Consider the following 14,458-nt stretch of genomic DNA (forward strand, 5'->3'; position numbering starts at 1 on the left):
CACACAGAGCCAAGCCTCACCAAGTACATGAGCCCTCAGAAAAGCACCCTTCACACCAGAAGCGCCCAGCCATCCCCTTTCCCGTCCTATGAACACCGCACCCAACCTCGAAACACCTCCGCATGGGGAAACCCAACAATCAAACGCCAAAGGAGCCAAGATGGCATGCAAATTCCCCGACAAAGGGCCATCTCTCAAATACCATTCATGCAATTCGTATATCGTTGATGAAAGGGTTATCTCTCAGTCTTCATTCATATCTCTCGTTCATTGTGTAATTTCTCTCGCGATCTGTTCAGTTCCTGTCCACCCAAGTTGTTTGCCGTCGTGGTCATCGTGGGTACTCGCAGCAGGAGTTTCTGGGGTGAGCGTTACTTCTGGTGTTGTCCGGTGAGGTTCCAGAAGAGTAGTCTGCCTGCTGTCTGCGTGGGCAGTACTTTGGGTACCATTCGAGTTGTCAACCTTCAATGTAGCCACACTCTCTTGAAGACCAGTGTGCGACGCCCCCTCTGCACTGTTACTCCTTGAGCTCTCTCCGCCACTGCTGAGATACTCGATATGCTTCGCAGCATCTTCTCTATCTTCTTTATTATCTTCACTGCCAATCATAGCGGCAAGGCTTTGGAAGTTAAACATTGGCTCTAAAGCATTCCCATTTGTATCCACATCATCGGGCGTATCTCCCGAATGATTGGCAATATTGGTACCAGACGCCGTGGGCGAATCCAGAGTCGAAGAAGAGCCGTGGCCATGAAACTCATTCCTGAGGCTACCAGGGGCAGACTCGATAAACGATGATGAAGGACTGGATGCATTACTCATTTGACGAAGGTGGGAAGGCTTATCTGGAACTGTCGGAGAAGGTGAAGGTTGATGTAAGTCATGGATATTTGCCAGAGTGGTCGTATCAAGATGTCGAGCTCCAGGAATTCCAGTAGTGCTGCGGGAACGAGGAAAGTCAATCGGTACTGAGCCGCTAGCAGATGAACTAGGAGCACTGGTAACGGACCGGTCAACACCTTTCCCTTTGGATGCTGGTGAATCCATGTCCTCAGGCGTGATCTCGCGGGCCAGATTACTTGCACCGCTGTTTCCGCGTCTTCGTCCAAGTCCTGGAAGTGACAGACTCAAAGCACTTCCGCTGGCCGAACTTGCCCCGCTTCCATACACCTTCTTCTCTTTCTTTTCTCTCTTCTTATCTTCCTTCGCCTTCTTCTTCGCCTCTTTTGCAGCCTCCTTGTCTGCCTTCTTCTTCCTCTCTTCCTCAGCCGCCAGACTTAGTCTGATAGCCTCCATCATCATCATTTCCTCGAGGTCCTCCATTCTACTTCGCCGCCTAGTGCCTGTTTCTTGAGCTTCTCTTCTCATCAGTGCTAGTTGCTCAGTTACACTTCTTGGACCACCATCAGCTGTGGTCTGCGAAGGAGTCGCTGCTCCACTTGCCACTGGGCTATTATCGCCACGACTCCTACCGAAACGACTTCTTCCACTGAAAGCAAAACCACGACTATCGGCTGCACCATTTCCTATCAAATATGCAGCTGTGTGCAGGGCTGTGGCTGCCGCCGACCGTCGAGCCAAATGTGACCGAGCATTTGCGAGCTTAGTAGCCCAATCAGGACGAACTCTGTCCGTTGTAATGACGGTTGAGGCATTGGCAGATATTGAGGTGGTCCGTCTTTTATGCGTATGTGGGTGTGGAGATAGTGTTGGGCTCGTGGTCGAGTTGAGTGAAGATGATGAAGACATCGCAGAGGCGAAGGATCCCAAACCATGGTTCACATTCGCGTAGGAAAGGCCTCTTCGAAATGGCGGGGGCTCGTATGTGACACCGAACTCCGGCTGTTGGCAATATGGACAGCATGCTGGTTCTGAGACTAAAGATTCTGCTTCTGCCGTTGTTTCTGTGGACGCAGGGGCGGGATTGGAAGGGTCGTGGTGCTCAGGCGGATGAGGATCTGGTCTCTTTATCTGCACAAAGCATTCAGAGCATATTGTTTGATCACAACATCGGGTCTTGTTAAGATATGGTGGGTAGTAAAGAAAGCAAATCGGACATTCGGTAGCATCCTTGTACAAGAACACTTCGATAGCTTGACCATTGACATACGGGTCCACTGGGAGCTGTATCTCACGAGGTACTAACTCTGACGACGAGGGGTTCTTGGAGGATGTTGTAAGAGACGCTAGGGTCTTCGATCGAGGCCGGAAAGGGGACGAAGATTGCGAGGGTGAAGCAGGCGCTGCTGAGGCCGGAGATGTCCCCGAGAAAGCGGGATGTGAGGGGGAAAGGGTTGCGGACGCATCAGAAGCCGCTGAATGGGAGCGTCCGGATATGGGAACCGTCAAGGTCTGGAGATTTTGATTCGAGGTATGCCGGGAATCGGGAGAAAGGGGTCTCGTGAGCTCTTCTGGAGGGATCTCATCAGCTGCTGGGATGGGAAGCCCTCTACCAGCGGCGACCAATTGATGTTCTGTCCACTCCTCCTTGAAGTCGTCCAGTCCTCGCCAGAAAGGTGCTATCCGCCGCTCAATCTAGAAAGTATCAGTATGCATGTACGCTGCTAATCCTGAACCCAAACGCACCATCAGCTGTCTGACGACAGGTTTGTTGAAGTCCTCGATGCCTGTGTAAACTCCCATTGTCACCAGGTATCCGCCATCAACATGTTCCTCCTTGAGACTCCTCTCCCTTTCCTTTACTCTGGCGACTCTCTCCTTCTCCAATTTCCGGGCCTCCCTCTCCTGCTTCGTCTCCCTTCGCTCCGGTACTTCAGCATGCGAGCTTGATCCAATTCCCAGAAACGAAAGGTCAGGTCTACTCCCTCTGTGACCTCGAGAGGCATACACCGGGGGCTGTTGCCCAGCGGTCGGCGAAGCTGGCCCGCTGGCTGCACCGGGATGTTCATGTCGCTGGGGTGCTGTCGACGGCGAGTCGGGACCCCGCGATGAACTGGTATTGTTGCCCATATTGCAAATTCTCGATCCGCAACCGCCGGATCAACAGGACATCGAGGAAGAGCGGTGCCAGCTGCGCCAGTAACCCAGATACGCCTTATAGGGAGGCTGACGGACAAGAGATTGACGTGGAGTCGCGAGTGATGCGGTGGGGAAAGATTGTGCTTGGCCGCGCATCAGCCACACGATTTCGTCTGCCCCGGCTTGTTCACGAGGAGCTGTCTTAGATAAAGCGCCGGGTTTTCAGTTGTTGTCGTTGCTAATCAGACGCAGAAGGCATGATAAGATGTCATCTGAACGCGATGGGATGCACACCTACTGCAAGCTAGAGCTTTTGCTTGCGCCGAGCTCGATTGTGTAGTGAATGAGAGGGGTTTTGGAGGTGTTGACGTTGATTCCAGGCTCGCTCACACCTCGGGTTTTTCGGCGAAGCCTACGCTCAAAACAGCAAGGATTCACAGACGAGCACAATTTGGCAGCAAGATGTGGTCTGATGTGATCAATAATCCATCCTCGCTCTCGTGCTCGACGATACGTATATGTAAGGCACAGAAGGAGTTTCTCAACCGTCGATGCACTCCTTAGCCGTTGTTCAGGTTATGCTGCCAAGGTTACTTCTACCACGTCAACCTCGGGGTTGTTGCTGAGTCCTGAATTCCTGTTTCCACTGGCGCAAAACTCACCGACGGCGCTCCACAGCCTAAAGCCAAGCATGCCATGCATACGGAACAACTATTTCTCGGTTATCGTTGGCTCGAAGCCCTTGGGTGACGCTGGCCCAGTGGCCGCGAGCGCGAGTTTGAAGGTGGCCGGATGTTCCTTGCTTTCTCTAGCCTCTCTGTGGCTGAACTTGTACCTGAGTATTCATGCACTACAGACTTTACTCCTTTCTTGAGTTGGAATTAGCACACAGCTAAGTTTACTGAAACCTGCTATCGAGTAGTTCGATCTAGCCCTTAAGGATATATTTGGAAACGAATTTTCGGTTGCCCAAGGAGTAGGGTTTATCTTTAGGACTGGATTTGATCAATGCCCGGGCTTGGCAATTCCTGAGGTTGATTCGTGCCAGACTTGATTCAAAGACAAGCGGTTCCATTTTGACGTTCATATATGAACGGGTATTTCAACTTGTTAGACATCTTTGACCTTTTCTCGCAATGTTCATGCGCCAGTGTGTCGTACTGGAGTCTGGGTATCTAATCTGAAGTCAGACTTGCCTTGTGGAGTTTACAGATAAGCCTCCTGTCTCAACCATCGTCTTGACCGGATTGCCTCGCGGCAGACAACTCATGAAAGTCCATATTGGCCATGTAGTGGAATTCATCTGGCAAGTGTCAGTATGAGGCACACTTCTCCACGAGGGAAATTAACTTACAATGAGCGCCGTCATCTTGCAATACATGGCTTGAAATAGGTGCTGTGTCTTGTTACTGGTCAAATGGTTAACGCATTCGTATTGGTCTTGAGGTCCAAAAGTGCTTCCCCCAACATGTACTCCAATTTTCGTGGCTTGTAACCTCATGGACGTTAATCGGAGGCGGCAAGGGAGATATGAGGGGGTACAACTTGGACTGTAGCCATAATCTAAGTCTGATCTCCATTGCAATATCCTCCCACGAATGTCCTATTGCAGGTAATAGTCAGATTTTCCATTCAAGGTGGGTTTCCCACTCCAACGTCAGGCCTGGGGTGACTACTTTGCCCAAGACTAGAATCAAACAAGGCAGGAAGTACATATAGAAGCAGTTTTCTATTCCATTGATTTAACACTCCTCACTCGGATGGATCCGCCATCAATTCCGTGTGGCTTACCCTCAAGTATTTATGAGCATATTCAATGCCAGTGAATTCTTTTTTTGGGCGAAGCTTCACTTTGGCTAATTACAGACGAAGCCACACGGATTTTGAGAGACCTACGATAACCATCCTCTGAGATGAGAGACTCTTCACAACTCTATTTAACAACCGTAGTAGCTGCTCAATCGTGGTTGTACCTCCACTGGGTTTATACACGGGGTCGTGTGGGGAATATGCAGATATTATTATATTATCCTCCGGCTAGATATCCAACGTGTCCTGCAGCCGACCCGTCTTTGTCTACAACCCCAAAACAAACTCGTGGGGAGTTCCCTCTTTCCACTTCTCGCACTCAACCCCGCATTATCGAACCCAAGACCGGCCGCGGAGAATCTCGAACACGGCACGTGATCGCGCCTCTGCCCCACTCTAACCGCGTGCTCTCACCGCCCCTCCTCATTTGTTGTCGTCCGGATGGCGCAATCTATGCAAATCAATCTAACCGCCAACCCTGATAACGGCCTCGGCCTGAAGATCTACAGGGACTTGTCCAAAAGCAGAAGATAAAGCTGCATCCACCAAAAAAAATGTATCAACCCTCCTGCTGGATACGCAAGCCAGAAACAGTTGAAACAAAAGCTTCAGCTTTCACAAGGATCTCAAATTATACCATGAAACATGGCCCCATCTCCTTCAACTGAAGATTAAGGAAAGAGGGGAAATAATGTGGCTGAAAAGGTTGACATGGTGACGTGCTTGATGTCCAAAAAACTGTCAAGAAAATTAAACTACGAATCGGAAGAAGTCTAGATTTGTCAACCAACACACCGCAGATCCCAGTCCCGGGGATCGACGAGTCGATTAAGAAGTGCTTGACGGGAAGGAGATCTCCGTCAAGCAAGTACACGCACATAAGACAAGCCCGGCCCGACTGGGCCCTCTGCCTGCCTGATGTCTTCATCTGAAATTCACCATCTGTGTGCATACGCAAATCGCACTCCACCACGATGTTGTAGCTAAATTTCATATATATATATATACTTCTCTTTCATTCAATTTCTTCTTCGCCCCTTCACTTTCTGTTACGACATTACGAAAATTCTTCTGTCCATACCTACGCAATCCCGACTTTCTCAACCCGGGGAGCAAAACTCGACTCCAGCCAACCCCCAAAAATGCCGCCAACCACTCCGCCCCTCTCCACCATCCTCCCCCCTCTAATCTGCGGCACCGCAACCTTCAACAACCAATACAACACCGACGTTTCCTCACTCCCTACAAACGCAATCATCGCACGCGCACTCTCGCTGGGCGTGACAGCCTTCGACACATCTCCCTACTACGGGCCCTCCGAGACCCTCCTCGGGCTCGCCCTCTCCGCCTCCTCCTACCCGCGCTCAACCTACAAGATCCTCACAAAAGTCGGACGCATCGGCGCCTCGGAATTTGACTACAGCCCGGAGTGGATCCGGTACTCGATCCAGCGTTCTCTCCATCGATTGAAAACGGCGTATTTGGATGTCGTGTATTGCCATGATGTGGAATTCGTTTCGCCGCAGGAGGTTCTGGTTGCGGTCAGGGAGTTGAGGAGGATCAGGGATGAAGAGGGCACGGTTAAGTATGTGGGGATTAGTGGGTATCCGGTTCCGCTGTTGTGTGAATTGAGTGAACTGGTGTTGAAGGAGACGGGCGAGGGATTGGATGCTGTGATGAGTTATGCGAATTTTACATTGCAGAATGAGAGGTTGAAGGGGGGTGTGGAGAGTTTGAGAGCGGCGGGCGTGGGGTGTGTGCCTAATGCTAGTCCGCTTGGTATGGGATTGTTGAGGAGTAAAGGCGTCCCGGTTGGTGGGAAGGGTGACTTTCATCCCGCGCCGAAGGAGTTGAGGGGTAGGGTTATGGAGGCGGTGAGGTGGATGGGAAGGAAAGGGGAGAAGTTGGAGGTTGTGAGTATTAGGTGGGGATTGGAGACTTGGGCGAGAGAGGGTGCTGCTCTTGGTGGGGTGGGAGGCATTGGGGTTAGCGTTATGGGGGTCAGTAATTTGGAGGAGCTGGAGGAGACGATGAGGGTTTGGAACAGTGTGCTGGATGGCCTACCTGTTCCTGGACGAGAAGTGGCGAAGGAGAACAGGGAGTGGAGTCTGGAGAGGAGGAAAGAGGTTGATAAGTTGGCGAAAGGCGTTTGGGAGATTCTTGGAGGCTGGAAGGATTATGCTTGGCCGAGTCCAGATGAGGACTATGTGAACATTAGAGTCGTCAAAGGGGTTATTGATGATGACCTCTCGAAGGTTAGCAGGTTATAAATAAGCATGGCGTGGAGGTAGGGAGCATAGGACAGGCATTTGAAAATCGAATTTCCATTCGCTGCTTGAGGCAGTTTCGAGAGTATTCCTGACTATGCCGCTTTATTCTATTCTGCGAAATCATGCAACGAAACTTATATCCATCCCTGGCCCCTTTGGCGCTAGAACTGTCCGTTTATAATAAAATCAGTCTTAACTTTTGGAAAAGTAGCAGAGAGTTTCTCCGAACGCCATGCGAAATCCCTCAAACAGGCGAAGCTCAGTTGACCATGTCGGCAGACCCTTCTTCCAACACCTTAACTCGTTTGCTCTCGTGACCATTATATGAATGCTTGCGTCGCTCACGAACAGCTTCTGCCAGGCCCTCCAAGACCTCGACGGTGCTCTCCCAATTGATGCATGCATCGGTGATACTGACACCCTTCTTCAAGCCTGATGGTCCTTCAGCTGGAACCTTCTGGTTGCCTTCGTTGATATTCGACTCGATCATGACACCGATGATGGAAGATTCGCCCGCGCGTAGTTGATCACCGACCGCCTTGGCGACTTTGGGCTGGTTGCGGTGGTCCTTGTTCGAGTTACCTGTTCACGTTAACGGAGTTTTGGGGCCTGGAACAGGGTGACTCACCATGCGAGCAGTCAACCATGATAGCTTGCTTCTGTCCTTTCTTAGCCAACGTCTCCTTGACCATTTTTATGCTTTCTGCATCGTAGTTTGTGCCTTTGGTACCACCACGAAGAATGACGAAGCCGTGTTCATTCCCACTAGTTCTTGTAATGGCGGCGAGGCCTTGCTTCGTAACACCCATGAAGGAGTGCTTTGCAGCAGCGGCACCAATAGCATCAATTGCAACAGTCAGGCTTCCGTCAGTACCGTTCTTGAATCCTACAGGGAAAGAGAGACCGGAGGCCAATTCGCGATGCAGCTGTGACTCAGTTGTTCTTGCGCCAATGGCTCCGAGCGAGAGGAGGTCTGCCAGGAACTGTGGAGAGATTGTATCCAACATCTCGCTAGCAATTGGCATCCCCATGCTCGTGAGGTCACAGAAAAGCTGCCGGCTGATCCGCAGACCTTTGTTGATCTTGAAAGACTCATTGATGTCTGGGTCATTGATCAATCCCTTCCAGCCGACGGTCGTACGGGGTTTTTCGAGATAGGCACGCATTATAACGCAAAGATCGTCTGAGAGCTTGTCGGAAAGCTTCTTTAATCGAGAAGCGTACTCGAGGGCTGTAACAGGATCGTGGAGGGAGCAAGGGCCGCAGATGACGAGAAGGCGGTTAGATCGCCCCATGATGATCTCCATTGCATCTTTGCGACCTTGGACAACTGTCTTCAGTGAGATGTTGGTGATTGGAATCTCAGAGATGAGCAATTGGGGGGGGATCAAGGGGTCTTGGCCCAAGACTGTTAGACACTCAATTGTCAGTCATTTTCTGCGTTTGCATCTAGGGATTTGGCGGGGTTAACTGACTGCGCGTGTCGTCGATGACCGCCGGTTCCAGGTCCAAGCCAGGCATTTTGGAAAGAATGTGTACGATGGGTAATGCAGAGGGAAGGTGAAGCAATGGAATGCAATACAACTGGTGGGGGTGGTGTTTATTTTTTGCGGGTTGTACGTGAGTCAAAAGGTCGAGGAGAACACTTTTTAGTTTTTAGGCGGGGTCCGTTGCCGCTGCAGGCTCGACGAATCTCCTCCAGTCGGTCCGAGACAAGAACAACAAAATAGAAAAGTCCACCAGTATACTACTGTACTTGATATGAACTGTATTAATTAGAATTTTTAATTTCCCCACCTATAACTAAGTTCATATTCTTAAATTCTTAAATTCTTTATGTCTTTCATATTGCGAGAGATATGATCCACGTGATATTTATATACAATAGTCCATATACTTTAACACTAATTCTCAAAACAATAATGTCTTTTATGATAAATCTAATTAATAAGTTTTATTCGCACACGTCTATTCTATAATTGCACAATTCGTTAGTAGTTAATTCGGGCTGTGGTTTAACAATTATTGTTGTTTGGTCGGACCGACTATAGAGCCGATGGATTTGGTACGGAGAATCCCTGCCACCTCCCATCAAACTCCACGGTCTGCACGTGACTTGGTGTGGTTTCCCCTGCAGCCTCGCCTACATCGTTCCTCCCGGTCAACAGAGCCCAGACTCGCCTCGCTCAGGCTTCGGCGTCTCAAAACCTTCAACCATCCTGAAACCCTTTTGCAACGGACGCTTCCCCACCCGAGGCTTGTGATGAGTCTCCGCGCGCTCTCAACCCGAAGATATAGTCTCCAGGGTTCTGCCCACTGACACTTCCTTGAACGCATTTCGAACATTACATCCAACTTACCCAGTGTGAGGTTGCCAGCCTTGCCGCCCACCTCCAGCTGCATTTCAGACGAACGCGACACAGGATTCGTTCTTCGACGCAAGTTTCCAATCTCCGTTGAGAGTTCATCACCATGTTTTCCCATCAGTGGACCAGCCGGAAGCGCGCGAGAGAGGATGAGGAAGAGAACATTCCTTCAGGCTTCAGCGAGCACCGAACGGTAAGGCTCTTCCCTCAACGCGTCAACTTATCCGTTGCTGATAAACAGTAGAAACGACACATAGCTGCCCTACCTCACCGAACGTCACCCAAACTGGCCCGCAATGTCTCGCCGACCTTCTCCTTCAACACACACTACACCTCTCAGCCGGCTCCACCGACCATTACACCGGCAGACTCGGACTCGGAAGACACACCGCTGGCAGCGGAGCCAAGATCGTTCTTTTCGCCCTACTCCTCCTCTCCCACAACAGACACACTCACCCAAAGCGGTTCGCCGTCACCATGGCTAGACAGCACCGGGCCGTCCCACGACAGCTCACAATCAACCCAGATGTCTGACGCACCTGCCTACTCTGACGACCTCGAAATGACAGACTCCATTCACCTCTCACCGGGCTCGTCCCACAATGACCCATCAACCAGTCTCACTGGCCGTATCCCAACACCAATCCATTCATCGTTCGCCCCCTTCATCCGAGCCGAGAAGGCCTCGATGCACCACGATGTCGACTTCGCGGATGACGAGGCTATAGTCGATAGGTTCCGCCGTGGCCGGAGACTGCCAAGTCCTATCAGTGAAGGCGAAACAAGCCCAAGTGTCATCGTGGCAGGATTTGGTGACATGCAGATGGAGGTGGAGAACTCATCCCACCACGACAAGGAGACGCCGACCAAGAAAGGGCATCAACGATCGAAGCATAGTCTTCGAAACTGGACCGGCTTGGAAATGAGTAGTTCTGCTCAGGGATTGAAGAGAAGCTTCAGTATGGGTTACCGTGCAGATTGTGAGAAGTGCCGGATGAAGGTCCCAGGTCACTTCAGTCACATAATCACATATTAGTATATAATATCTGGGTGGTCGGATTTGGTACTCTCCCATTGGGATCGAGTTGATAGCGCTTTAGCGTGCATGGCGTTAGGGGATACGATTTTGAGCATGGGGGTTAGCAGCCCAAATTCTGCGTTATTTGCTAATGATGAATACGAAATGTATCATCTTCTATGGCAATTGTTTATTTTCTGGAGCATTCTTGACTCATTTTGCCTGATCATAGTCAAAGCTGCGCGCATGTTCTAGGCAAAGATATCAGCCCTGCCACTGGTTGGAGCCCCACGGTAACATGACGGATGGAAAAAAAAACGTCCATTTTGATTTGTTGCGCAAGCCAGCATTTTTGCTGCGAACCCCACCAAAACTTTCTCCCCCTACTTACGTTAATTAATCTGATTAACTCTACTTGCATTATGGGAAAACACGCTACTGACGTTGACAAAACTATCTTCTTAACTCACTTGCTTTATGTTCACCAAGCTAAAGCTGCACGGAGAGCAGGGCTTGTCAAATCAACTGCAACAGACATTAAGAATGCCGCAGCTGACATGCAAGTGGACCCAAAGGAGGCTTGACAAAGATGGCATTCTATACCTTGAGCATATTGGTAACTCGCCAGAGATAAATACAAGAGAGGGAGTCTCGATGCCTCTAAGAATAGAGATTATAAGGGAGTGGAATGCCCCTCATGCAATAGAATGGACTAATCGCGCGTGGAGAGCTAAATGGGAGAAGCTTCCATAAAATAGAATACGCGTTTTAGTCGTAAGGCAAGCGGCCATTAATAGCCTTATTATATTGTTGAAGGAGGGATGGATTTCATGGATAATACCTCTGTTTTGGTGTGGTTTACTGTGCTGGGGGAGTCGCTCTGGTGGGGTAAATTCGCTTGTGCAACCAGTGAAAATAGACGGGTTTTTTCGCCCGTCGCCTTCGTAATGTATGAAAGGGGTACGTACCTTTGGAGGACCGCCAGCTACACATCACCCCAGTTACAGTATCTCCCCACAACCCCACCAAAGCTTTTGGGTCCCAGGAGATGAGCTAAAAAAAAAAAGGGCTGTAAATGACGCAACAGCAGCGCTCACGATACATGAACGATATTCGTTTTTCAAAGCATATATTTTTCCTCTCTAATTTAAGCTACCATAGATACCAAATTCAGACACACTTCACTACTGTATCTTCAAATTGCTACTCGCAAAATCGAGCGTTCACACCCTCGATTCACAACTTTCACATTTAACACTTACCTTCAAAAGCCCCTCCGACATCATAAATTCCCTGAAGAATCTTCGGGGAACCCTTGTCTCCACCCGTTCTGCCCGCCAATCGCCACATCACCGCCAAAACATTCAGCCGTCCCACGCCCTGTAGAAAATGCTTTGTTGCACATCGTCAGACCGCCCTTATTCTCCCTACGAGGCGAAAAGGGCTGAAGGGCAACAGCTGAGAATCCTTCTTCCCCTTTTAGGCCCACACTTCGCCCGATCTTAACCTGTGGTTGGTCGGCTGAGCATAGGCTGGAAGAAAAGGACGAAGGGAGGATCGGGCTGAGGGCGAGAAGAGGGCGATGAGATGGGTTCTTTGTTGCAGGTCGCACCGTTCGCCGACCGGAATCTCAAAAGACATTCCAGGCGCTCGGGACGAGGGAGGAGGTTCCGCGGTAATGCACTATTTTGCAAGTCGCACACAGCGGCCGGGGCTCAGGCCTATCTTGATGACAATCACTCAATCAGCGTCCCATCTGGCGAAGGAGTTTTTAAGTTTGAAAACCGTCCGGGCAAAACCGTGATCAACCGGTCATGAAGTTGATACATGATTGGAACAAGCTCGTTTTGATGTCTCACGGTCCCTCTTCCAGGTACTGTCAAAGTCACGAGCTCATCCCATCCGAAAACATCATGCCTTCTGCTGCACGTTTTTCGGAAGGCCACAAAATTTCCTGACCCTTGGAAGGAGTCCATTTTCTGCATCTCTTCCGCATCTTGCCTAAACAGGACCATGGAGGTGGCCGGAACGTCTTTCTCCAGCCATTCGGCGCATTCCACCTCAGTCCCTCCGGCCAACGTGATCCCATGTTTTCAGCCGGCTGTTCCCTATTCCCACGAATCTCAATCCTGGTTGTTGGTTCACAGGTGATACGGAGGCTTGTCCTCGCCGCCGCCGATCTTCCAAACCGTCGTACGACAGTACGAGGTGTTACCCGAAGAACAGACCGTTTCCACCAGATGGAATCGATTGTGGTACGGAAGGACACCGAGATTTGTCGAATCCAGAAGCTGAATTGCGCCACTATCTTCTCGAATCTTGCTCATCGGGAGAAACACGCTCGTTCCTGAGGTTAATCGAGCAATGCTCATTCTATTACTTAAAGCGAGGCGTTGTATAATTTCGGGCAGTCAAAGTCCTTTCCCAACAGAGCCGTCACGAAGCTCCGAGGTTTAAATGCGCACTCGCCGAATCTGCGCACTGCCGCACCTTGCTGCATATACACCGATTTTTCTTCGTTACCAAAGCCTTCCATTCAATCTACTTCACTCAAACCCTCTTCGCCACAAACCATGGACGTGGCTGGACTCGACATAGCCTCTTCTTGCCAGCATACTTCATGCCCTGTACTATTGGTCAATAGGGAAGTTGTGGGAGGTCAAGTTCCGCGCGAAGTGCAACGAAAAGTACTTGCCTGCACACTTGGGCCTGCGGCTAGCAGTCACTGCATTGCCAAATCCATATAACAGGCATCGGATGCTGCCTCTTCATCAATTTGATTTAATGATCTGATCCATGATCTTGCCGCCGTGGACGGGCAGTCTCCGTGCGGTTCCCATGCAAACTACACACTCCATTGCTTTGCTCAACCACCTTCCTGTTCCCTTCCTAGCTTCGTACTCATCACCTTCCGCAAGTACATCTTACAAATCATTGCAAGATGCCCGGATCATGGAGAATGTCTCTCCGTATGGATGTGCAACAAAGCCTCCGTCCTGCCTATTTACTGTCAGTCGTTGCAAAGATCCTCCAATATTGCAAGCATCTTCCTCTGAAGCCTAACCAGTTCCACCTCGTCAATCATCCCCTTCTCCTCAAGACCGACACTCCCTTCCGTCCCGGACGACTCCTTCCCAGTTGGCCTGACCAAGTCTACCCTAGTCCCAAAGAACGGAACACCAAGACCTCTGAGCTTCGTGCTCATCTCTTTGACCATCTGCGTCTGAGCCTTGTAGACTTTCATGTCAAAGGTCTCGAGCTCCTTCTCCAACTCTTCTGGACTGGTGTTGGACGTTCCTGCCGCAGTGCTACCTCCAACTGCTTTCCTATACGCCGTCAATGAATCGCCAATGGAGAGTGAGAGGAAGTGAACATACAATACATCGTCCAGCTTCTTTTGGCCCTCCTTCCTCGCCTTTTGCCTCTCGATGAGAGCCTTCCTACCCTCCCACCACTGCTCTTCATGCTCATGCTGAACCTTGATCATCTAACAGATGTGAGATATTGACTTGTAGGGAGAAGACTAGGGAACGTACCCGTCGAACATCTTGGAGGATACTCTCATGCTTCGCAACTTGCTTCATCACACATCGTAGACCGGCTGACCACTCAATGATAGTTGCAGGATCAACCACCTTGGGAGCAGCTGAAGGTGTCGGGGTATGAGATGGCTGCGTAGCTTGAACGAGACTCTGTTGCCATACTTGCTCCGCGGGGAATGGCGTAGGAAGTGGGTGTGGTTGCGGAGGAGGCTGAACTTGCTGCTGCTGTGCCTGAGGTGCTAAACTTGCCAGAGTTTTCAAGATGGATGCCAGATCCGGCGTTTGATTGTTGGATGACATGTCTATGGCAGAAATGACTTTTGCCGGTGTCCAGATCTGACTTTCAGATTCATAGCCAGACTGTCTTCATCGGCTCACTTCTGACAACTTGTTGGTCCGAAAGCAGTTGGTTGTAGAAAAGTGACACAAGTTTGGAAGAATAAATATGGGAGAACCTCTCCCTCAAACACTCAC

The 14,458-nt window shown here is 50.3% G+C and overlaps 5 protein-coding genes across 5 annotated transcripts; 2 read left to right on the top strand and 3 right to left on the bottom strand.

Moving 5' to 3' along the window:
- Positions 1-267: 267 nt before the first annotated feature.
- K444DRAFT_645472 (uncharacterized protein) lies at positions 268-2,970 on the bottom strand (the record flags this gene model as incomplete). Its single annotated transcript, XM_024885092.1, has 2 exons — positions 268-2,535; positions 2,587-2,970. 2 exons carry the CDS (start codon positions 2,968-2,970, stop codon positions 268-270), a joined length of 2,652 nt encoding a protein of 883 aa, XP_024732687.1.
- Positions 2,971-5,519: 2,549 nt separating this feature from the next.
- On the top strand, positions 5,520-7,048 carry K444DRAFT_666458 (putative D-arabinose 1-dehydrogenase; the record flags this gene model as incomplete). Its single annotated transcript, XM_024887189.1, has 2 exons — positions 5,520-6,978; positions 7,044-7,048. Exons 1-2 carry the CDS (start codon positions 5,931-5,933, stop codon positions 7,046-7,048), a joined length of 1,053 nt encoding a protein of 350 aa, XP_024732688.1. The 5' UTR covers positions 5,520-5,930.
- Positions 7,049-7,317: 269 nt separating this feature from the next.
- K444DRAFT_536984 (phospho-2-dehydro-3-deoxyheptonate aldolase-like protein) lies at positions 7,318-8,579 on the bottom strand (the record flags this gene model as incomplete). The annotated part of the gene is made up of 3 exons (XM_024875426.1): positions 7,318-7,640; positions 7,687-8,466; positions 8,534-8,579. The coding sequence occupies 3 exons, from the start codon at positions 8,577-8,579 to the stop codon at positions 7,318-7,320; spliced, it is 1,149 nt and encodes a 382-aa protein (XP_024732689.1).
- Positions 8,580-9,206: 627 nt separating this feature from the next.
- K444DRAFT_595811 (uncharacterized protein) lies at positions 9,207-10,853 on the top strand. Its single transcript, XM_024878405.1, has 2 exons — positions 9,207-9,617; positions 9,669-10,853. Exons 1-2 carry the CDS (start codon positions 9,531-9,533, stop codon positions 10,458-10,460), a joined length of 879 nt encoding a protein of 292 aa, XP_024732690.1. The 5' UTR covers positions 9,207-9,530; the 3' UTR covers positions 10,461-10,853.
- A 2,599-nt stretch (positions 10,854-13,452) lies between these two features.
- On the bottom strand, positions 13,453-14,284 carry K444DRAFT_536848 (uncharacterized protein; the record flags this gene model as incomplete). Its single annotated transcript, XM_024875411.1, has 3 exons — positions 13,453-13,768; positions 13,820-13,929; positions 13,979-14,284. The coding sequence occupies 3 exons, from the start codon at positions 14,282-14,284 to the stop codon at positions 13,453-13,455; spliced, it is 732 nt and encodes a 243-aa protein (XP_024732691.1).
- Positions 14,285-14,458: the final 174 nt, after the last annotated feature.

Source organism: Hyaloscypha bicolor (assembly GCF_002865645.1).
Source record: "Hyaloscypha bicolor E unplaced genomic scaffold K444scaffold_124, whole genome shotgun sequence".
NCBI classification, from domain to species: domain Eukaryota; kingdom Fungi; phylum Ascomycota; class Leotiomycetes; order Helotiales; family Hyaloscyphaceae; genus Hyaloscypha; species Hyaloscypha bicolor.